The sequence below is a fragment of the Pezoporus flaviventris genome, unplaced genomic scaffold (genome assembly GCF_033815535.1).
Source record: "Pezoporus flaviventris isolate CSIRO_AGI_PZ_B2104156 unplaced genomic scaffold, CSIRO_AGI_Pfla_v1 ptg000040l, whole genome shotgun sequence".
Classification (NCBI taxonomy): Eukaryota; Metazoa; Chordata; class Aves; order Psittaciformes; family Psittacidae; genus Pezoporus; species Pezoporus flaviventris.
This window is the reverse complement of record NW_026892588.1, coordinates 7615758-7637631: the sequence shown is the minus strand read 5'-3', so window position 1 is coordinate 7637631 and position 21874 is coordinate 7615758. Positions and strand designations below refer to the sequence as shown.

Here is a 21874-nt window from a genome sequence, read left to right as displayed (position 1 = left end):
CGCACGGCGGGGGTGGCGGGGCGGGGAGCACGGCGGCGGGGGGGCGGGCGCGGCGGCGGCGCTAGGGCCGCGCGTGGCGCGGGCCCGGAGGTGGGGTAGCTGCCGCCGCCCCGCTCGCCGCCAGTCGCGGGGAGACCGCTCCGAAGTGAGGAGGAGGCGCCGCCGCCGCCCGAAGTTTGGCCGCGCCGCCGGAGACCTCCGTGCCGCAGCCCCGGACAGGGGCGCGAACCGCCGCTCTCCCCGCGCCTCATGCCGCTGCCGCCGGCGCCCCGAGCGGGGCCACCCTCGCCCTGAGCGGCTGTGGTTGCGGGCGGGGAGCACCTGCGCCGTTCCCGCTTCCGCGGCGATGAGCTGCTCGCCCGCATACCGTCCGCCGCCTCGCCGTGCGCCGAAGGAGAGCGGCAGCCCGCCCGCCCAGACGCCCGCCTGCACCGCCGCGCACTGCCCGCCGCTCTCGCACCGCCAAACTTCGACGCCGACAAGTGCCTAGGGACGGCGGCGGCCCCCGCTGAGACCCTGCGCCCCTCCGGCAACTTTTCCCGGGGGAAGCAGCTCCCTCGCTCGACCCGCGGCGTCTCATGCCGCCGCCGCCGAGGGACCCCCAGCGCGTCCCGGCTCCGCGCGGTGAGTACCGCCCGCAACTCCGCGTACCCCGGGACGGGACGAGTGGGGCCGCGCGGTGCGGAGCGGGGGATACGCGTGTGCGGAGCGCGTGAGGGTACCGTTCTCCCTCGCGGAGGCGCGGACCGAGGGCGGATTGGCGCGGGCCGCGCGCCCCCTGCCGCCCGCGCGTAGCGCGGCGCGGCCGGGCCCGGGCGGGGCAGTACCTGCGCGGCTGTCTCCTCCGCCGGAGATGGAACTCTAGCCGGGCCGCGGCGCGCAGCCGGTGGAAGAGCAGTGAAGTGCGAGGAGAGGGCGTTCCTCACGGCCGCTCCCGCCCCGCAGCGCGGATTTTTCCGCGGGGGAGGAGCGAGGAAGATCCAAAGTCCCATTTGACAGCGGGCGGGGTGGTGGGAACAGCCCCGCCGGCCGAGGAGCAGCGGTCAGGTCGTTGGTACTCAACCTGGAAACAGTTCCCTCGTTGCATCGGAAATTGCGGGCGGCTTTACTAGACGCTGACACGCACACCCCACATAACCCGAACCCCTAAGGAAACCCCACGCGGTGGGGAGCAGCGCAGATCGGCCAAACCTGATAAAACTGATGCTTTTGTATTCTCAAACTTGGTGCATGTGCGTTTTGGACTTCTGCTGAATATACTTTTGTTGTTCTGCAATCAACTTTTCACTATTCCGGATCGGATGTGCTAGGAGCCAGTCTCACTTCTGCAGAGTTGTTAGCAGAGACAGTGAGTGAAACAAACGGTGGAAATGCTTTTAAAGAGGGAATAAATCACTCTCTTGCCTAAGGATGATGCGGTTGAGGTTGAGAAGCTGTGGCCTGGGCAGCCCGTCGAGGGGAAGAAAACCACAGTAGAACTTTCCCTGGCTTGGTTTTTTTTTTGGTGTGTGAGGGTTTTGTTTTGTTGTGTTTTTTTTTAATTGGACAAAAAACAAAGGTTGATTTCTGGCATATTTCTGGAGCTTTAAAGGATGTTTACCAGAGAGTTTCCAGCATTTACTGGGAATATCCTCATAGAGTCCTGGACTTTGCCATCAACCGTCAGCCCTGTGACACTGATGAGAAGTGGCCCCAACTTTCTAGCTACGTATGTAAAACCTGGCAATAGCACAGAACAAATTCAGGGTCTGGTAGGCATTCATCTTCATTGAGTTCTGAGGCTAAGAACTTGCAGTTAGAAAGTCGTCAGCTCGCACCACAACTTGAAAGCTTAGTAGTCCTGTACACTGGATATATTGCCTGAGGAACAGGTATTACTGTAATGAGGGAGAAAAGTAATGACCAAAAAACCTGCGGCTGCCCCAGCTGCTAACTTGCATTCTGAGTGGAAGAACTGGCAGAACAGATTGATGCTAGGTACAGAGCTATTTAAGGCAATAAACCACAATTATAAAGAGTCTAGAGGAAAAACATAAAGCAGCTCTGTACAAAGGCTCTAAAATTTAAATTGCTGAAGTGCTTTTACTCCATACGCTGACAGCTGATGCTAGCCGGCAAGTAATGGCAGCAGTAGCATGAGGTGTCATTCAGCAAAGAATGATGTGGGAAAACCAGAAATATTTTAAGTGTAGTGCCGAATCCCAGTATTTTGGTAGCAGAATGCTATATTTTATTTTCTTCAGCCGATAGGTATCGACATTTTACGTTCCTCCTGAGCCAAAGAAATCTTTTTTTGCTAAATAATTAAGTAAGCTAGATAAAAATAGAACCTAAACTTTGTTCAGAGTCCAAAGGCACCACAGAAATTGTTTGTAATATACTGTATTTCATACAAGTATTGACAGAAAGCATATAGAAAATTATTGAATATAGGTTCACTTCTTGTTTGCATTGATGGATAATTTTGCACTTATAAAAGGGGTTGAGTAGTTGTTTTTTAAAATATAGGAGCTTTGTATGTACCAGGTTCTCAAGTTGTCTGTGTGTATAGCAAGGTATAAAACATTGAGAAGTTATTAGATGTAAGTTGCAGGTATGAGGATTAGTTCTGTTTTGCAATACACATTATTTTGTATGTTCTAAACAGACTTAAATAATTAATAGCTGGGAGCAGACACAAAGGCTCTTTTGCTTGGGTTTGATTAGATACGCTCAGCTGCTGAAGCCCTTAGGGATACAAACTTGAAACATGTTTCCTTTGGGAGAAACTGTTCTGCAGGCGCGGGTGTTGGGAGATGACAGCCAGAGTGCCCTGCCGTGCTTTGTGCGTTTAGCCGATTCTCGTCAGACTGCCATGCATTATAACAACTGGTTTTGGCTCTCGTTCTTACTGGTGTGTGGTGGCAGCTACGCTTTCTCCAATGCATGGTCTGTGATTGCTTGTTATTTTATTACTTCCTTCGCTTACCTGCTGTTTTGGCCAAGAGGGAGGCCGGGAGCCCCCTTTATGGTTTGCACAGCGGCTTCCCAGCAGGGAGCTCGGGCAGGGTATCTAGCCAACCCAGTTTGCGCAGAGGGAGTTATTTGGAAAAGGGGTGGATTCTCACTATGGTGGAAGGAGGCAGAGGAGGAGTGTTTGCTAACAACCCCTGATGAGATCTGAAGTTCTTCAGTGGCACCGATTCTGCTGAGACATGTTTTATCTGGTCTGTAAAGGGGGTACCTGCTCAGGCTGCTGAATTAAAATGCAGTGTGAGGTGTGACTTAACCCACCTGGAAAGGGATGTGGGTGCTCAGCACTGCCTTCACAGCTGGTTTGAGTTTGGAGGTCAGCTGCGTGCAACTCCTCTCAAGCAGCTATAACATACACTCTGTGGCTCGTATGCCCAGCATTTTGCAGATGGAGAGGTTCTTTGGGGAAAGGCAGGAAAAGCAGAAGTGCTTTCAGCACTTTTTCCTCTCCAGTACCTCCCAGTGTTTTCTATATTGCAGAGGCTATGACCCATAGGAATGTCCAGTGCCCAAAACACCCTGTAGTTCATACCACTGTTGCTCCACAAAAGAGGAGTGGGCTTTGAAAGCTTTTCATACATTAGCTAATGTCCTGCCAGCCTTTGCCCTCAGTCAGTAAGAACACTGCTCCCTGTTTGCTATCCCCATGGGCCACCAAAACCCATGGTGTATGACTAGCAGAGCACCATGAGGTGCAGGGGGTCGGAGCACTGGACATTAGTTATCCCCAGTTTGTTGGATTGCTTTTTCATAAGGCCAAACACACAGGCATTACCGGGAAGGAAAACATCTCTTAGTGTTGCCCACAGATAGCAGCTTAGAGCTACATAACTGATACAGCTGTATACTTCAGTAGTGTTATTCTAAGCATTTTTTTTTTTTTACAGAGCCATTCAAATAGATGTGTCCTTAGCAATAGAGCCCACGAATGTAGAATGCATATCGTGAGTGACTCTGCAGGAATAAATATAAGCAAGAGAAATCATATAGCTCCATCAGAAAAAAAAAAAACAGAACAGGATCCTTAATGTGCTTTGGTCAATATCTTTCCCTGTATCAATGTAAGCTCGTTAAAAGAAGATACTGCAGACTAACTGAGCCATGCTGTATTAGTTCTTGCCAAAGCTTGACATTTTTAATACATTAATAATATGTCTGTAATGTAATGGAAAACTATTAATCAGAACTGGTTATATGCCAGAAATTTAAGCTATAATTGGCTGCTTCTTGTCAGGAATGTCTGTTGTACACTGCTACACCTGCCTAATGCTCAGATGTCTTGCACTCCTCTGCACTTTTTCTTTGTCAGTGCACTAAATTCGGTCGATGTTATAGTCTATAATTCTGTGTAACGACCATCATTATGACTGGCTTACTTTAATGAGAATTCGTTATATGGGAAGTATTTCAGTGCAGTGTGTTAAGGTGGTGGCTTGCTTCACATTATTTTAGTTCCATGCAGTCCTGTTTGTTAGTGGTTCTTAGTCTCAGCAGTTATAAAAGGTTAGTTACAGGTAACTGAAGAGCTAGCAAGGAAGATGTTGAAAGAAAACAAATCTGTTTTTTCCTGAATATACAGGCTTGTAGTCTAAGGATAATTAAAGTCAGTAACTTCTTATTTGTACACAGAAACATGATATTCACCTACTGTTTATTCCAGCTATGACCTAGCATTCTCCAATATAGAGTGTGTTTTGATTTGTCACAAATTTAAAATAATTTCTCTCTTTTTTTTTTTTTCAGAGTAGTTGTTTCTCTTTTGTATAATAATTGTTCTAAGCTATGGGGTTTTGTTTGGTTGACTCTGGCTTTTTTCTCCCCTGCGAAATAGTAAAATACATTGGACAGGACTAATAGGAAAGACTAGGAGGTGTCTTTAGGATGACATGTAAAGTGTTCTCTGAATTCCTGAATTCCAAGACAATAAGTAAACATTCCCACTGAAAACAAAAAAAAAAGAATGTAAGGTCACTATAAAACCAGTGGTACTACACAGTGCGCTTCTTAGAAAGATTTAATTTAGATATTTCTGCTTTTGTGCAGAAAATTCAGATTTAAACTTAAAGATGTGTGAACTAATTGAGAATTGCTATTGCATGGAAATACAGATATTCTCTGCCTATTCTGATAAAATATGAGAGTTGTATGGTAACACTTGATAAAATGAATATAATGGAAAATTGCATTTACATCCGTACGGCAATTATTGTAAATTACTTCGCTATGGAAACACAATTCAGCCATCTGTTGGCATTTCATAGTGTCTGTAGTTTAACTCAGCTTAAGATGAAGCATTATTTAAATATATGGGGAGGCTGCTTGCAAATAGCTAAGGAGCTCACCAGGTCACATACCACTTCCCATGGTTTTGAGGTATAGAAGGGTTCATAGCACTGAGCATAATTAAAAAAACTAGGGACAAGCAAAGGGGGCTGCAGAGAGTGGTAACTTACAGTTGTTTCTTAACATCTGTCTGATGGGTTTGCTTAGATTTTGTCATCCAGACAAAAAGAATTCAGACGTGCTGCAGCAGCTGGCTGGAATCCTACTCCCGCAGAGAGCCCAGCACCCAGGCTCCCCATCTTCAGATGGCATGGGCTGACACCAGGCACAGGCTGAGAGAAATGAGTTGGAGTTCCTAGCCCTTGTTTCCCCTTTCTGTGATTAGGGTACTTACCCCGGCTTTGCAGTTTCCCTCATTCATAGTTTATATTTTGCCTGTATTTTTTAGGATATGCATATTTTAAGTCATAAGAGCCTAGGTTTTGTACATGTAATAATATAATTTAGGTGGTACAGACCAAGAGAATTTCTATTTGTTTTGCTGAAGAGAGGGAAGGGGATAGATCTGCTGTAAAATAAATGCTGAATTTGCAGGTACCCGCACCCCAAAACCTAGGAAACTAAGATGCAGGAGTGGTAAGCATCCTTATAATAAGCTACAAATAAACCATTATCTTTAGCAGTAGTTTGTCCCCACTGTGATCAGTAAATCACAGTTCAAAGGGGAAAAAAGAAGTGCAAAGCGCTTCCAATGCTAATGAGAAACTTCAAGGAAACAGAAGTGTGTGCTTACAATATCTTTGTTACTTTTCCAAAAGCTCTTTTGGAGCTCACTGAGGTCCTCTTGCCAAGACACCATCTGTACCTGGTAGTCCTGATACCCATCTCTGTGTCACTTTAATAAAAGAGCCTTCCTGCTGCTGCCCCGCAGCACTGGGCTGCATGCTCCCCTGCCTGCCTGCCTACATGATCTGGGCAATAGTCTGAGTTCAGTACATTGCTCTCTGGTTTTGCTATGTTGAAAATACAGTTTTGGAAGCAGAAACTAGTAACTCACCTGGAACATTATAAATCTGTCTTTGTTAAAGAGTAGTTAAATCCTTCATGTCAAAATACTTTTCACTGTGAATCATTCTGGTAGCTTGTTCATGCTAGCGCAACACCTATGGTAAAGGTTATCCATATTACAGCAATTTGCTTTATATTGCATCAAACCTCCAGAATGTCAACATATCATATATTTTGTAATGCATTGATTCTTGGACAATAACTCTAATTTTTATTGTTTCTAAAAGGGTGCTGGTGCCAGAAAAAAAGAATGATTGATGGGAAACAGACACCAGCCTGCAGACACTCATCCTTTTTCTTCAGATACTGATTTATCAGTGTGTCTGGGCATCCCCTGCAAGCCCTGAACACGGAGGATCACTCAGGGTTATCGACAGTGTAGCGGAAGACCTGCAGCTTCACAAATTATTATCTGCTATTGGACATCTTTTACAAGAAGCCCTGACAGATAAGTTATAAGACAAAGGACAATCACTGCATTGCTGCGAAAGGTTGTCATCGCGGTCTGGGTGGCTCCTACCAAAGTCTTCAACTTAGCGAAGCAAACACCCGATCCTAATGCTTCACACTTGAGTTGGAACCTATTTTATAAAATATATACATGTATATGTAAACGTATGTATCATCTATAGACTGCACAGACGCCAGTACTGAACATCCTTACGAAGGTGACCTAAAAGGATTTAGAAATGTATTTGTCAAGATTCCTGTCACTTCACGCCCTCTGGGTTACCGTATCCTCCGTGATGCAGCACTACCCTTCCGTGTGGGGACACTATGACGTGTGTAAGACTCAGATTTACACAGAAGAAGGAAAAGTATGGGATTACATGGCCTGCCAGCCGGAAGCCAGGGACATGATCAAATACGTAAAAGTGACTCTGGATCCCCCAGACATAACATGTGGAGATCCTCCTGAGACTTTCTGTGCAATGGTAAGGCGTTCTTTTAATTTTGCTTAATTAGTGGGTATATATTTGTGATAGATGGCTTCAAAACGGAAGCCCTAGAGTGCACATGTAATTATCCAAGAAAATCTACATCGTGTTCCGAATGTGAAACGTTCTGCTGAGCAAAACGCAGAGCAGTACATTAAGCTGGGCAATGAGGTGTTCTACTTATGGGGACCTAACTTGACTTCATCTAAATTTGATATCTCTTTAGGCCAACTTTTAATAACTCGAAAGCAAGCAGCATAAAACTCCTAGTGCGCTAACCTATAACTGGGGTGCGTTTGATTGGACCACAAAAGACTTGAATTGGTTCTAATACAAATCACCTTAAAGCATTATAATGTGGTGTAATATTCAGCATAATTTCCAAACTGTTAGAAACTCAAACTACAGAAGCTTAAATAGTGGTGACGGGAACTGGTCTGGTGAAACTTTTCCAGCAAGCCCATGCAGCCACGGGCAGCACTGCTGGAGCATTGCTACTGCACACAGCAGGTGTGTACCAGCAGATCCATACCTGCTTGTATGGACACTGCACCAAGAAACACCTTCAGGCAGGGTCCAGCTCTGCCAGCTACTCACAGCTTTCTTCTTTAACTCAAAATGTAAGCGTTCAAGACAACTAAATAAACAAAGCCAAGGTACTTAATTTACATGCTCCTAAAATTAAAGAACAGGTTTGGAAATGTTGGGCTTGGTAAATAATTGTACAGGTATGAGAAATCAGGCAGACATTGTATATATCAATCTTTTAAAGCTGTGCTGCTCGCAAGATTGTGCTGTAAGAGGTCATTGAAGTTAAAATCTTCAACATGTTCATAACTTGTTTCTTCTCACTAACATAGAGAAATTATTTTCTTTGCCATGGAATGTTTCTGCGAAATACTGAGTGGAAAATACAGTATCCTTTAACTAGAAAATTTGTGTTTGAGGTGCTTAACATATGTACTTAGATCTACTAATAAAGTACTGGAAGCTTACATCACATTACCTACATAATTTGGAATTGAAAACCCAGCGAGTTCTGGTAAGTGAAGTTACCATAATTGAGAAGAGGCTACAAGACATTAATTTGCCTGCGTACGAATCATCATTGCTGTGTGACAGCATCCCCACAGGAAGGAAATTGGCTTTTAAATGCCTTATGGCATCATTTTTAACCACTACTCTTCTGTAAGGAGTTCAGGTCTGACCACACATACATTTAGGGCATTATGTGCATGCATGCAGCTGCTTCCCACGAACATTAATAGCCACGTGATAAATTGTGGAGCCACGTGAATAAATTATATTCACTGTGAACCTTTGACAGCACCACTTGCTCTCTGCTCTGTAATCCATCTCTGCTGACGTGGCTTTGACACTCTAAACCTCAGAGCAGCTTCAAGCAGCCACTGTTTAAAAACAAATAAAAGCAACGTACCCCATGTAATATGGTCTTTTTTCTGTATCTTGGACTGTATTTTCTCCCTCAGAATAGCAACAGCTGTGATTTAGCCCTCAACCAGTGATGTTTAGTAACTCATCATGTACTGAATAAGAAAAGTTGTTCTTAGTGCAAAAGAAACCAGCAAAATTTTTTTCTTCCTTTTAGCGCAGATAAACACTGAAGCAGTAATTTTTTAAGTTTCTGAAGGCCTTGGTTATCAGCCTTGTCTCTAGTCAGAATAATGATTTTAAACAAAAGGCATTTTAAAAACCAAATAAAATGGTGTCAGACCTCCCCTGAAAATGTTTGACCTAGCAAGGTCCCTAATGCTGTGATGGGGGATGGAAATTTGCATGAAATGACCTGAGGTTACAGCTGTACCTGGCTTGCTGCTTAAGCCCTTAAGATGCAGAAGGCCACCAGAATCCTGACACAAGAACTAGAGAAAGCGGAAGAACTGGGGAGAAGGACAGTGCTCATGAGTATCTGTATTTAGTGATGTGAATGTAGAGTGATTAACTCCTACATGATAAGCTGTTGTATTTGCTTTAAGTATAGATGTATATTGTGCATAAACACTATATTCAGATATGCATTGTTAATTAGGAAATCGGTAATTAGGAAAGTGACAGAAATGCTTGATGTTCCTGAAGTACTGCACAGCGGCAGAGCACTCTCATTCCTAAAAATGCTTTATGTCTATCTCTACTTCTGTGTGTAGAAATTACATTTTTCCTTCCAAATGAGGTTTTACATATTTTTAGGGAAGAGCCTTTGGCATTTCCTAGTGAGATCTTTTATTTTTGTGCTTATTTTTGTCTTTAGACATTTAGTTAAGAAGATAGCAACGACATACTTGGAGAAGCTGGGCAGCGAAAAAGAGTGCATTCCTGTTAGGCATGTTCTTGCACTATAAAAAAATCCCAGGATTAAATGACAGAGATCCAAAGGTTTCTTCTCAGCATGACAAAGTGCTGAACTGACTTATATAAATGCTTGAGTTTATTGTTGTGAGTATTGGATTTTTTCATGCTAAACATGTGTACCAGTGTTTTGTTATTGAAATCAGGTTAACAAGATCAGGGCCCTTTCAGATATCATAACAATAAGGTACCAAAGAGCTGAGACTGCTTCTGCAGGAAGAGGAGGAGGAGGTTGACACAGCCTTTCATCAGGCATGGTAATTTTCTGTCCACTACTACTATGTGGACTAAGATACTAGCTGTTGAATTTGTGTCAGCTATTAGTGTAGTGTAGAATATACCCCTGAAACACAAAGAGAATGAGAGTCCCAAGTCCTGCTGGGAGATTATGGTAAAATCTAAAGCAGTCTGTGAGAAGGTGATGGTAATAGTTTGGAATAACGCACAATGTAATCATGCATTGCAATGCATACATGCATACAGTAGAGATGAGATGGGCAGTAAAATTTGCCTCCTACTTACTTCTGTATATTCCCTATGGAATTAAATGTTCTTATGAGTCCATTATGAATATTTTACTCCGTGAGCTTGTTTAGTTGACAGACCAGATAATGAAGTTTTGTACATTCAGATTTGTTGCAAAAAGCAACACTATTCTAGTGGTAGTTAAACCTAGCATGTGGCAGCTCACCACTTGTAAGTACCTTTGGGTCATCCTTCCAGGACAGCATCCATAGGTATTACAGGGAACATGTAGCTGGAAAACTATCCAACAATAGCTTCTATGCAATCTATTCTGAATATAACATAGTTTCTGGTGACATTCAATATTGAACTCATGAGATTATTCTGAAATCTCAAACCCCTGGAAACCTACAATTATGTGAGAGTTTCAGCTTTCATTTAAGCATCATCTTAGTCCTTCCGGTTGCAGAGAAAAGTTTGAAATGAAACCAAGAAACTCCAAAAGCCAAATAAGTAGCCCTCCAAATTATTTTGCGTTTAAAATCTCATCATCATTTTAGAAGTCACTCAGGCTTTTTAGGGCTTGGTAAAGGATCTAGCTTGAGAGGAGAGATGCAGGGAAGAAACATATAAGCAAATGAGTGTCTTAGAGCAGTCAGCATAGCAGTTTCTGGCCATGGAGTTGCTCACGTCTGTAAGGAGGACATGACAGCATCCTTCCCCAACAGGTAGTACTGCTGCCTGTGGAATAACCAGCCCCTGACAGAGGGGCTTGACTGGTCATCTCTGGGTTCCCTGTATGTTTTAAAGCAGTCCCTAGCTACATAGAGTGAGGCATACACACCGGCAGAAAATGCATGTCTGCTTTCTGTGGCATTTCTTCAAGGAAATTTGGCTGTCCCAGAGTTGGACTGGATGATCACGGCATTTGAGCCAGCATGACCATTTCTGTGAGTTTGTAATTCATGAACTTTAAGCATTTGGCAGTGTAAGAGCGTATCTGGCACCATATGCTTACACTTAGTTGGCCTGGGAGGAGAAGGAAGGGGAAGGAGAAGAGAGAAGAGAAAGAAGCTACTTAATGTTTTCCAAACTGCAGAATTCACTTTACAGAGATAGTGTAAGCAAATTTTTCAGTACCCTAGGGATGCTGGTTCTTACGGCCTGCAGCATTTCAGTTTACAAAACATATCTGCCTTAAATCCCAGGGAGTAACTAACAGTGATATCTTCTACTTCCCTCTTTGTAAGCACTTGTTACAATTTCACAAAACTCTGTCCAGTTATAGAATGAAATAAGTCTGACTTTTAAAGACTGCCACTATCTTGTGCCCTTGAAGAACAGTGCATAGGTGACTTCTGACTTCTTTATTTCTAAAACATAGCAATCCTACCACCCCAAAGTCGCCCTTGCATGCGCTGGCCCCTGTGCTGAAATCCAGGCTTAGCATAGGGTTTGCATCCAAACCTTAGCCAGGATTACTGTAAAAATTCACCACCAAGTTAACCAGGAGACTCCTAGTGGCTATTGCTGTAATTGGCAAACTGAGATGAATTTACCTTACCAAGCTGTGTTTGTGGCTAAAACAGCTACGTAAAAATACAATTTTCTGCTCATGTTTAGACCAGCTATCATAACACCATTCCACATCCCAGTGGATAAAAAATGGTGAAATTATCGTTAATTATCCATTGCCTGCAGCTAATTTTCTTCTAGGTTAAATAGAAGCTCAAAAAGCAGCCTACAGACAGGAGTCCTTTGCATTTGTACAATTTATAGAGCAGAAATGCTGATGACAATAGAAATTTGAGCCCTTGAGTGCTACTCTGTATTTCATAGCCAAATCAAAACTAAATTAAGAAATAAAGATTATTAAAAAGTCTTCTGTGCATGTAATTCTTGCATAATATTATGAGGTGGACATTAAATTCTTCCCTCCAAGACTTTCAGAATCATTAATATATGCTTAATTACAAATAGGCTCATATTGCTTAAAAGAAGGAAAATGCTCCATAGTGTAGTTGGTGATACCATTATTATGTTTACTGAAATAAATAAATGATCAGATATTCTTCTGAGTAACATATAAATCAAAAATGAGAAATAAAAATGTATTTTTGGAAGCATTTTGGCATGCGTACATGCACTGTTGGGCAAGACATTTGAAATCATAGTTGTATATTTTAAAAGTATATGCAGCTCAAAATTATTGCAGATTTTATTTACAATACCTGCATTCATCAGTTTTGGACTTTTTTGAGCACATTTTATTAATAGAAGTGTTGCTTTGTCATCGTTGGAAATAACCTTATTTTTCAGGGAACAGAGTTCTTATTTTGCTATTTCCTTGTAAGTTACTTGATATTTCATTTCATTTCTATACTGCAAAACCTATAAGATGAGCTACAGCTCCCCTACCCTTTCTCCTCTCCCCTGCGTAGGACAGGACATCTACACCACCACATGACTGTTCCCATCAAAGCACCACTTTGGTCCTTAATTTCCAGCCTCAGACTGGAACAGTTATCAGGACAAAAGGAATGTGAGAAGCTCATACGATGCCCTTTTCCTCTGCTGCTCCCCCTGCTCCCTCCCACTGGTCAACACAGAGGCAACAGCTTACCTGTGCCTTCAGTAGCAGCCTGCTTGCAGACACTTCAAAGGCATCTCGTTCATTGGATCTCCAGGGAAAGGAGTTCTTAGTTTCATAAAAAAGAAAAAAATGGGTATACTTAATGAGAGTAGGAATAATAAAAAAAAGGAAAATAAATTTGTTTGGTAAGTTTTCTTCCAAGTGGAAGCAATCTAAAAATTAATATTTTCTCATAAATCAAAACTGATAATTGCCACTGAAAGAGATTTGCATTTTATTCATTATCACACATGAAGATTGCCCAGTAAATCATTAACAAAACCCCATCCAGTTGTTTTTTTCTCCTCAGTTACACTTTGGCTGCTGGAATGGTTTCAAACCTTAAACAAAGCAAAAGCACGCCCACAAAGTACTTAAGTTGTTAAAAATATTTTGGGGTAAAACAGGGTTCCTAAGCGAAGTCAAGGGCTTCTACTTATTCTCAGTTGCAGAGTTTTAAGGCACATATAACTACTATGTATACAAATGCATCCTTTTAACAAGATGTGTATTTTATAAACACACGTCATAGAGACTGCTTAACAGCTGTGTTTAACACCACCTTTGTTCCATTTGGTACGTGATCTCCTATTATTTTTCTTTTCCCTGAAGTTAGCTGGAAATACAGGACATTTGTAGCTAACACATTGATCAATTTATTGGAATAATAGTTGATCTTACAAAAGAAGGGCTTACTGGGGGGAGATGGAGGCTCTGCTGATGTGGTTCTCAAATACCTCAGCTGCTGTCCCTCCCTGCTGCTCTCAGCACCTTGGACTCCGCAAAGCACCTTCCTGCACTAGCAGAGGAGGGTATCTGTGTGAAGCTACCCAAGTACTCTGCCAGAACTCAGGCTTTTGGTCTTGTTTGGGTGTGGAAACAGCAATTTTATAAGGAAGTAAGCAGCTTCTGCTGTAAAATGGATACTCTGACATTCACAGGGAATCTGAATGGATTGCTGCCAATGCGGCTGGACCACAAATGTCTCACTCAAAAGCACCTTTGCCGTCTTTCTCAGTAAAATAACACTGCCTTATAAATAAAATCTTCAGCAGCAATGTATTGTAATTTGAACCTCTTGTGGTAAGGCAGAGGAGATCTCGAGACTGTGGCTCACTGCAGGGAGGCTCTTGTAATAAGATTTGTTGGGATGCAAAGAAACAATGCAGTAAAGCAACATCTCGACCAGCACTCCTCATTTGGGTAGGACAGTGCATCCCACCCCACCTTCCCAGGCTGAGAGGAGGCAGCAGCAGGTGACCCTCTGCCTTCTCTGCTAGAAACCCTGAACTGAGATATTTTCCCAGCAGAGGTAAGTCCTCCTTTCAGCAGAGTGACCTTTGCTTTCTAACCCAGCGGTGTCATGCAGTCAGCCTGGAGGAGAGGTGGTGCAGGATCGACCCCTCAAGGGGAGCAGCTGGTTTACTTTCACATGTTTCAGTCACAAGCTCCATGCCTTGTGGTCCCAAGTGAGCTGTGCAGCATTAGGCTTTCCACACTGCTCTCTCATTTTAAGGACAGTGTACAAGGAGTGTGATATTATATTTCCTCCCACTGTGATGGGCAAGTCTCAAAGTGCAAACTTTGAATTTACTTGGCAGAGCTGAGCAGAGCTAGTTTTATGCTGCTGAGGTTTGTCCAAATTTTCTGGACAAACATATTTTTCCTCTTTCATTTACTAACTGTATGTCTCTAAACACCAAAGATTCATTTTTCTTTCTTGCAGGGCTTGTACTTTTTAACAGCTAAGAATCACTGAAAACCAAATGCGGGTTCCTGAGGCACTTCCATATACTAAAATTTAGATTGGTAAGCATCTTAGTTGAAACAAAGCCAAGTGAACTCAGCCGAGAGTTCTGGAAACCCCGTGTACATCAGGACAACTGTTCTGGTTAGCAGGCTCCCCTGGAGTCCTTCGAGAACGCAGATGTCAATAAGATGACTTCCCAATAATGATTTTAACATTTAGGTCTTTATGTCCTATATACAGCCCAAGTCACCCACTGCAAACGTTTACATCCACAGTATTCTGCTGAAGCATTCAAGAAAAAAAAAAAATGTACTGAGGTGATAATCAGGCTTTCATTCCTTCTGCCCTGGAGCAGAGGGGGAGAAATCCAGGCAAGCATTAGCAGTCCCTGTTGACAAAGTATAGAAATTACCCATCTCCTTATAGGGAGGTGAAAGCCTGTCATTTGTTTTTATCCACAGAGTTTAGAAAGGGCTAAATTTGTGAGAGCTGCTGAACTTTAGTATGAGTACCGCTGCTGGGTTTTGGGGCTTTGGTTTTTTTGTTGTTGCTGTTTGGTTTGTTTTAAACTGATACTGTTTTGCCAAAGCTGCAATTTCCAATACATAAAAACCCCACATACCTCCTGGTAGAACCAGGTAGGAGATCTGTTAAACCAAATATTTAACTTCTTTTCCTAGGCCTGTAAGCACTATCTAGATACTCAAAAATAATCTCAGTACTCAAAAAATAGGAAGCAGTTCTGTAGCTGATTTACTTGTAGAAACAATGGCTGTGGATGCATGTTTTGGGTATGGAAGTTGATGTTTTCACAGGTCACTTGCAGTGGCACCATCTTGATTTACAAATAAAAATATAGCTAGGGACACAAAAATCCCTGACACTGAGCTGGCATGGCAATGCAGCTAAGTAATTTCATGTAGCTTTGATGTTTGCTGTATTTTATTTTCTGTAAAATGGCTTTCTTTCTTTTTTTTCTAGTTCTTTAGGCAGATTGTTTATAGAAAATTTAGGAATAGAAAAGGAGAGGAAAGAAAACGGCACAAATGAATTTTAGTTATATTTATTGCAAGCAAGAAATTGTAGCAATGAGATGTTTCATATTGGGCTTCAGCCCAGAGAGAATTTTGGTACCTAAGTAGTTGTAAAACCTTTAAAAGAGGACACCGTTATGATGGGAGGAGCGTTCCCTTACATGTGCATAACTGTGTCTTTCCAACATCCTGGTGCATTTTCGATTTTTATCTGTAAAACTGTCAGGAGCCATCATTTTAACTCATCAATTTGCTTTTTACCATCTACACCTGCTCATAAGGCTCTTTCCTCCAGTGGAAACTAGAAAGAGCTACTTGTGGATGACATTTACAAATGACTTGTGGGGGGAATAGCAGGCAACTACACAAAGAGCCCTCATCTTCTAAAAACAACAATGTGCATAGCTATAGAAAAAAGTACAGGATGTAATCTTCTGACTGCTAAAAGAACTTTTCAACTTTTTGCATGTGATATTTTCCCCATCTATTTTTATCGCAGACTTGCAGACTCTGACATGCCTCTTGGCTTCCTTGACCATATGGATCTGCCAAACAGTATGAATACTGTAGGGATAGCCTGCAGAAATATCCTAGCAAGGTGTCTTGCTTTGCATGAGTTTGCTCAAATTTACAGAAACGTTAAGTAATGGGTTTCAGGGGTTTAAGCACTGCAGCATTTCTCACTAAAATTCTGGGGTAGGTTTTTGTCAGCAATTTGCACCCGAATCCCCCTTTTTTTCTGAAATAGAAGCTAGATAAGCTTTAGAAAATAAAAGGTTAAGAACATACAATCTTTTTGTTATCTGAAGCACTGGCTTTGATTTTTAACAAAACATATTCTTTTGTAACGAAAGAGCAGGTAGATGTGAATCATGATGTGTATTTTATACCTTAGTGTCAGACTTCCCATAAACAGGACTTAAAATATGATCTTCCACTGAAATTAATGTTCCCTGTTTAAGTCAACAGAACTTCTGCTGACAGCAATGGGTTGTGTGCCCAAATACTGCTTCCTTAGTAGCGTATATTATCCTCTGGATTGTACCCAGTTTGAAATTCTCAACTGGAAACTTTAAAACCATCTTAAATAAAACCAAAATTAACAGTATGCCTTTATCTTTTCATCTTTTTCTTGCCAGAAGCAATTTCTCTAAAGTTCATTTATTTCCAACTTTTTTCTATTATAAAATTTTTTTATTCATACTCATGCTGGGGTTTGGAGTACTTCATCCTTGTGAGCTGCAGTGCAAGGTTGATTGTCTCTAAGGACAGGACAGGATTTGGTAAATGGGATACCTTTTTATCTCAGTTTCAGTTTTTTGCAATGTGGGGGCATGCAAGAATGCACTGAAAGCATTTTTTAGACCTTCTAGCTGGAAAGTGCCAGCTAGAATACATATCGGGGTTTGCATATTAAAATGTAGTATTTTAGCTTTATGCATCTCATGGCTTATGTGTAAATAATTAAAAAGGACAGAAGATTATTATTGAATAATCCTCCCATAGTTCTCCATAATTGCACCGCCATCGGTTGCAGCACTCAACATTAGCTAAGCATCATCATTTATGAACTTCAGGTTTTATAGGTTTAAAAGCAAGGCTCCAAAAAAAAGTTTCCTTTTTTTTTTTCCTGTTAATCAGAAAATATGAGGTTCTCAGAATAATATTTTGTAAAATTTTAAGCCATAATAGAGAGTATGCCATTTTTAAATGTTAAACAATGGACAAATGGTCGATGCCTGGCATTCGCAGGGGGGTGGTTTGTTTTTGAAGCCACATACTCATTTGTTTTGCCTCCTTCTACAAGTTGTTTCTGCAAGTCTTCAGCTTGCGTAAAGTGGTGAATGTGCATTAAATGGGATGGTGCAACAACAATGAAGCATGTGGCTCCCGTACATCTGGCACTTGTGTCTTCCCTGCTCCCCTCCTGGAGGCCTGCCCTACTCTCCAGCCTTGTTGTAATGGAGGTTCTTGAAAAGGTTGGAGAAAGCTGAAGCGAGAAACGGGTATTTGCTTCAAAGAACACAAGAGCTTGCCTTCCTCCTGCTGGATCTCTGTCTTATCACACTTTAAGGACTCTGGGGCTTGCGAAGCCATCAAAGCTGAGCGGTTTGTTCTAACTTCCACTTCTGCTACCCCCTTTTTGAGCAACAGTCTCTTTTAAGGAGGTACAGACCCAAACAGACCTCAGTTGCGGACCATAGACGGGTGACATGATTTTGAAATCCTCTTGAAGTCTTAAGGTTAAAGAGTTCAGCAGTAGGATGGGAGAAGCACACACTGAAACATGGATTCCTTTCTGAGGAACCCCTCAATGTGCTGCTTTTCCTAGGTGCATTTTCCAAGATATTAAATACATTGCAGAAGTGCAGGGAAGGCAGGCACAGCAGTTTTACAGGCAGCATTCAACTCTCCCAATCAATAATAATCTGACTGAGAATTTGGAGTAAATGTCATTCTGGTGATTTTAGCTTGTCAGGGGCCTTCTATTGGCAAGTGATAGATTTGAAATGATGAAATTGTGAAAAAGATCAGAAACAAAAATTAGCCAGGGCCTCAATGAATTTTAACCTTAGCCTCAGGGGTTTTTTCAGTTCCCATCCTCAAGGTCACCTATGCCAGTGCAACTGTCAGCATCCTCCTCTTGCCAGGCCAGTTCTTTCCAGTACCCCAAAGGAAGATTTACAGGTAGTTGGGTTCAGTTATTGTTGGGCTTAGTAATTCAGTTTTCTGACCTGGGTTTCTTAATGCTTTCTGCAGAGAAACAATATGAAAAGTAAACATGTAACCCAAAATGTGGGCACATTTTACAGGTAATTCACAGAGCCCCAAGCTAATGAGAAATGACAGTCTATTTCTACAGTATCTGCAGCTCAACATCTTATTCTGCAGTGAATCTCACAGGTGTTAAGCAGTTCCACAGCCATAGAAAAGAGCTATTTTCTGATTTGGTTTTAGTGTAATGCTTTTAACTTTTTTCAGCTTCAGTCAGGCTCCAATTTACTCATTTTTTTCTATATAATTTTCTTTTCCTTAATTTTATGTGTAAAGGTCACAGAAATAAAGTTGTAAAAAAAAAAAGTAAATCTAATTTTAACCTGCAGTTGATTTATGAAATGATACTCAATTCCTTGAGTTTGTGAAAATAACATATACCACTAATAATCTCTTGGAACTGGTTTAACACCATATTCTATTGCACTACTAGGAAGAAGCCAAGGACTTGTAACAATCCGTCATTTGCAGTGACATTTTTATTACTGTTTCAGAAATGCTGTGCTTTAATTGTCTCCCTGCTTCAAATCAACTGCTTAGTTTGCTTTAACAGTAGGGTTTTTTTCTCTAGTTATCGTTGCCCTTGCTATAAGAAACCTAAACTCCCTGTATATTTCTGGCATGGAAACTGCTAACAGGAACAGGAGCAGAGAGCCTATCCATGTCCCTCTAATTTAAGAGAGTGAAAATGCTATATTGATTGCAAGTCACATTTTTATGGAGTTCACACCAAATTCCTTATAGACCTGCATCCCAGACAATTCCCCCTTGATTCACTAGGATTGAGCTGAGAGAAAATCCATCCAAAATAATACGCTTTTTTTTCCCTACTGTTATGAAGTTTGCAACAAGCTGCCAAATAGAGAAATGGCTTTGCTTTCAACTATTAAAAGGAAACTGTAAGCTCTTAATTTAGTAGCAATGTTGCTAGTGCTTTAGCATCTTCTGCAGTGTGCCTCCAACTGATGAACTGAAGCACAACTATAAATAACAATGATGTCTTTGTCAGCTTGTAAGAAAAATGGGTTGTTTTGTTGGGGTTTCCCCCCCCACATTTCCTGAAAGGACATATAGTAAGACATCGCTAATCTCTTCTTTTGCTTAGTACATGAATTTATCTGGATGGTTACAGAATCAAAACACGGATTTCTTTCTTGCTGGTTCGCAGCCTAGCTCGATGAGCAACAGGAACATGGCCTTAAGGTTGCGTTGTATGTGATTGGCACCCCAAAGCTAAGTGATTGCATGAAGTTCTTGTCTTTACAGTTCAGGACTTTGAGGTGCCTTTCCCTTTTCAAGGGAGAGGCAATTTCCCTCCATCCCAAAATGTGCTTGCCTGAACCACTGCCTGACCAGATTACATGTTCAGACCTGTAGTCCCTGTGTATCCCCCGTGAATAATAATAAGGGATCCCCTCCGGGCATCCCAAACACTTCAGAGATCCCTTTCCTAGTTGGGCTGCTCCTTCACCACTCTGTATCTGATTAACTAAGATTTGTTATATTGCATCTACCTGCTCTGTATTTGAAGAGAATATCTGTCAGAAAAGCATTAAGTTTTGCAAATCTCCAGGTTGGGGACCTGATGCAGTGACAAAGAGGAGGGACCTGATGATGGTTGCAGCAGCACAACTGTTCCACATGCTAAAAGGTTTTAATGGAGCAAATGAATTCTGTCCTGGATTCTGAATCACAAATGTATTCAGGCAAAATAATGGTTAAAGAGTTAATTTTCAGGGCTTGCATACGTTTGAATTGGTTTCCTTGTGAATATTTTTGGAGGGTAATGTTAAATGCTAAGGGAAAGTTACAACAGGTCTTGTGACAAATGGATAGATGCAATATTCTCTGTGATGCTATGAGAAAAATGCTGATGCAGTTAACTAGTATCAGAGATAAAATAGTACCAGCATTAAAAAAAACCTGAAAAATCTTAGAGTTTTTGAGATCCCACCTTGATATCATTTTAGAGGATGGTTCTAACTAGTAGCCACACAAATAATTGCAGATTACAATGTCGTACAGCTCCATTAACTAGGTGAAGGAAAAACAGCAACATTTTCATTTTAATGAGATGCCTCCTGTCTCCTCCTCTGTACTGTGCATCTTAATGTACTTTGCTGTCTGCACTTATGGAGCTCCAAGGCTTTGTCATTTCTTGGTAATTCCATTCTCTAATTTCTTCTGACACATGGTGCTTAAAGCCACAAGAAATGCAAGGTGAGGCAGAGAGGATTCCTGCAGACCGCCATGCCATAAGAGGAGCACTCATTTGCATTATTCATTAGATAAAGGAACTGATTTGCATCTCATTTTGGTTGTCTCCATTTCCAGGCAGAGGATGTATAAAATTTGCAGAATTACTAAATTTTCATGATATTAATAGTGTTCATTTAGGATTAAGTCACCATTGTCTGCTGCCCCATATTTTGTCTCGCACTTATCTTAAAAACCTACAGAAATTACATCCTTTGGTTCTTTTTATAATGAACTGTAGCTATTTACTGCATAGTAAAACAGCACTAATTTGTTTATCATTGCAATTTTAAAAGTATTTTTTTATCAAAACCATAATTCTAACTTGGTCATTATTTGTGATTAGATTATGATGATCTTTTTCACTGTTGTTCTGAGGTTATGGTTCAAAAGCAATCAATGCAGCTGCTTTACAAGCTTTTATGTGTGATCTGACACTATCTACATTTTTTTTTTTACTGTTCAGTATTCTTAAGCAGTAAGCTGTTAAGAACTGTATGCCTTCTGTTAAGTAACATGTTAACACAGTAAAGTTGAGAAATAGAATAACCCTAGATAACTTTCAACACTGTTTTGTTCTTTTGTATGCTTTATGAAGCAATTTACATTGTGTTTAGCATTAATATTTGATTCAGAAATCTATCCTATAAAAAGGCGGGGATATCACTGTTCTGTCTGCAGTGCATATGGGCACTGCTTAATTGGGTGGTGGGCAGAGCGGCACTAGGAATTCTAGAAGACAGATATCATTTCATTTACGCTTTTTGAGAAAAATACACAGTAAATACCATAGAAAACACTGCTGAAACCCAGAGCCATTCCCTGACACGTCATTTACCTCCTAGGAAAACAAATGGTGGCTTATTGTGACTCTCAAAGCCCTCAGTTAAGTTTGGTGCTTCACTGGGCTGGATATTTTACAAAAATAAGAGAAGTCATCGTCCCCATTTCAAATAGCTTACAGTGTAAATTAAATACAAATGTAAAAAGTAGTGAAAAAGTGGGGATCTGAAGGATGACTTTAGCAAGGTGAAGTGCTAAGGCTGATGATTGTGCATTATTTCTATTTTTCATTGTACTTACAGGATGGCTTTATGGCTGAAGCTGTAGCTGTCTGATTTCTGCGGGTGCCATGCTAGACCAATTTACATTGGGCTTAGATTAGAAGGTGGGAAAGGCAATGGCCCTGAGCAGCAGCTGTTCAGGACACTTCATCTATAAGCAGCATTATGGCAGGAAAAAATGGCACGTGAAAGTGAAACCAGCTTATACTAGGACCCTGGCTAATACACAG

At 41.5% G+C, this 21874-nt stretch overlaps 1 protein-coding gene across 7 annotated transcripts in view; it reads left to right on the top strand.

The window, feature by feature from the left end:
* The first annotated feature begins 846 nt into the window (after positions 1-846).
* The window catches only part of NTNG1 (netrin G1), a 170147-nt gene continuing 149119 nt past the window's right edge, over positions 847-21874 (top strand). For 3 of the 7 annotated variants that reach the window (XM_061465178.1, XM_061465177.1, XM_061465180.1), the window contains exons 1-2: positions 848-1492; positions 6591-7298. In XM_061465178.1, coding sequence (XP_061321162.1) covers positions 7053-7298 — 246 coding nt within the window. In that variant the 5' untranslated portion in view covers positions 848-1492; positions 6591-7052. Of the gene's footprint in view, positions 1493-6590; positions 7299-21874 lie in introns of all 7 variants that reach the window. The other 4 variants (XM_061465179.1, XM_061465181.1, XM_061465183.1 and 1 more) reach the window with 3 other exon arrangements.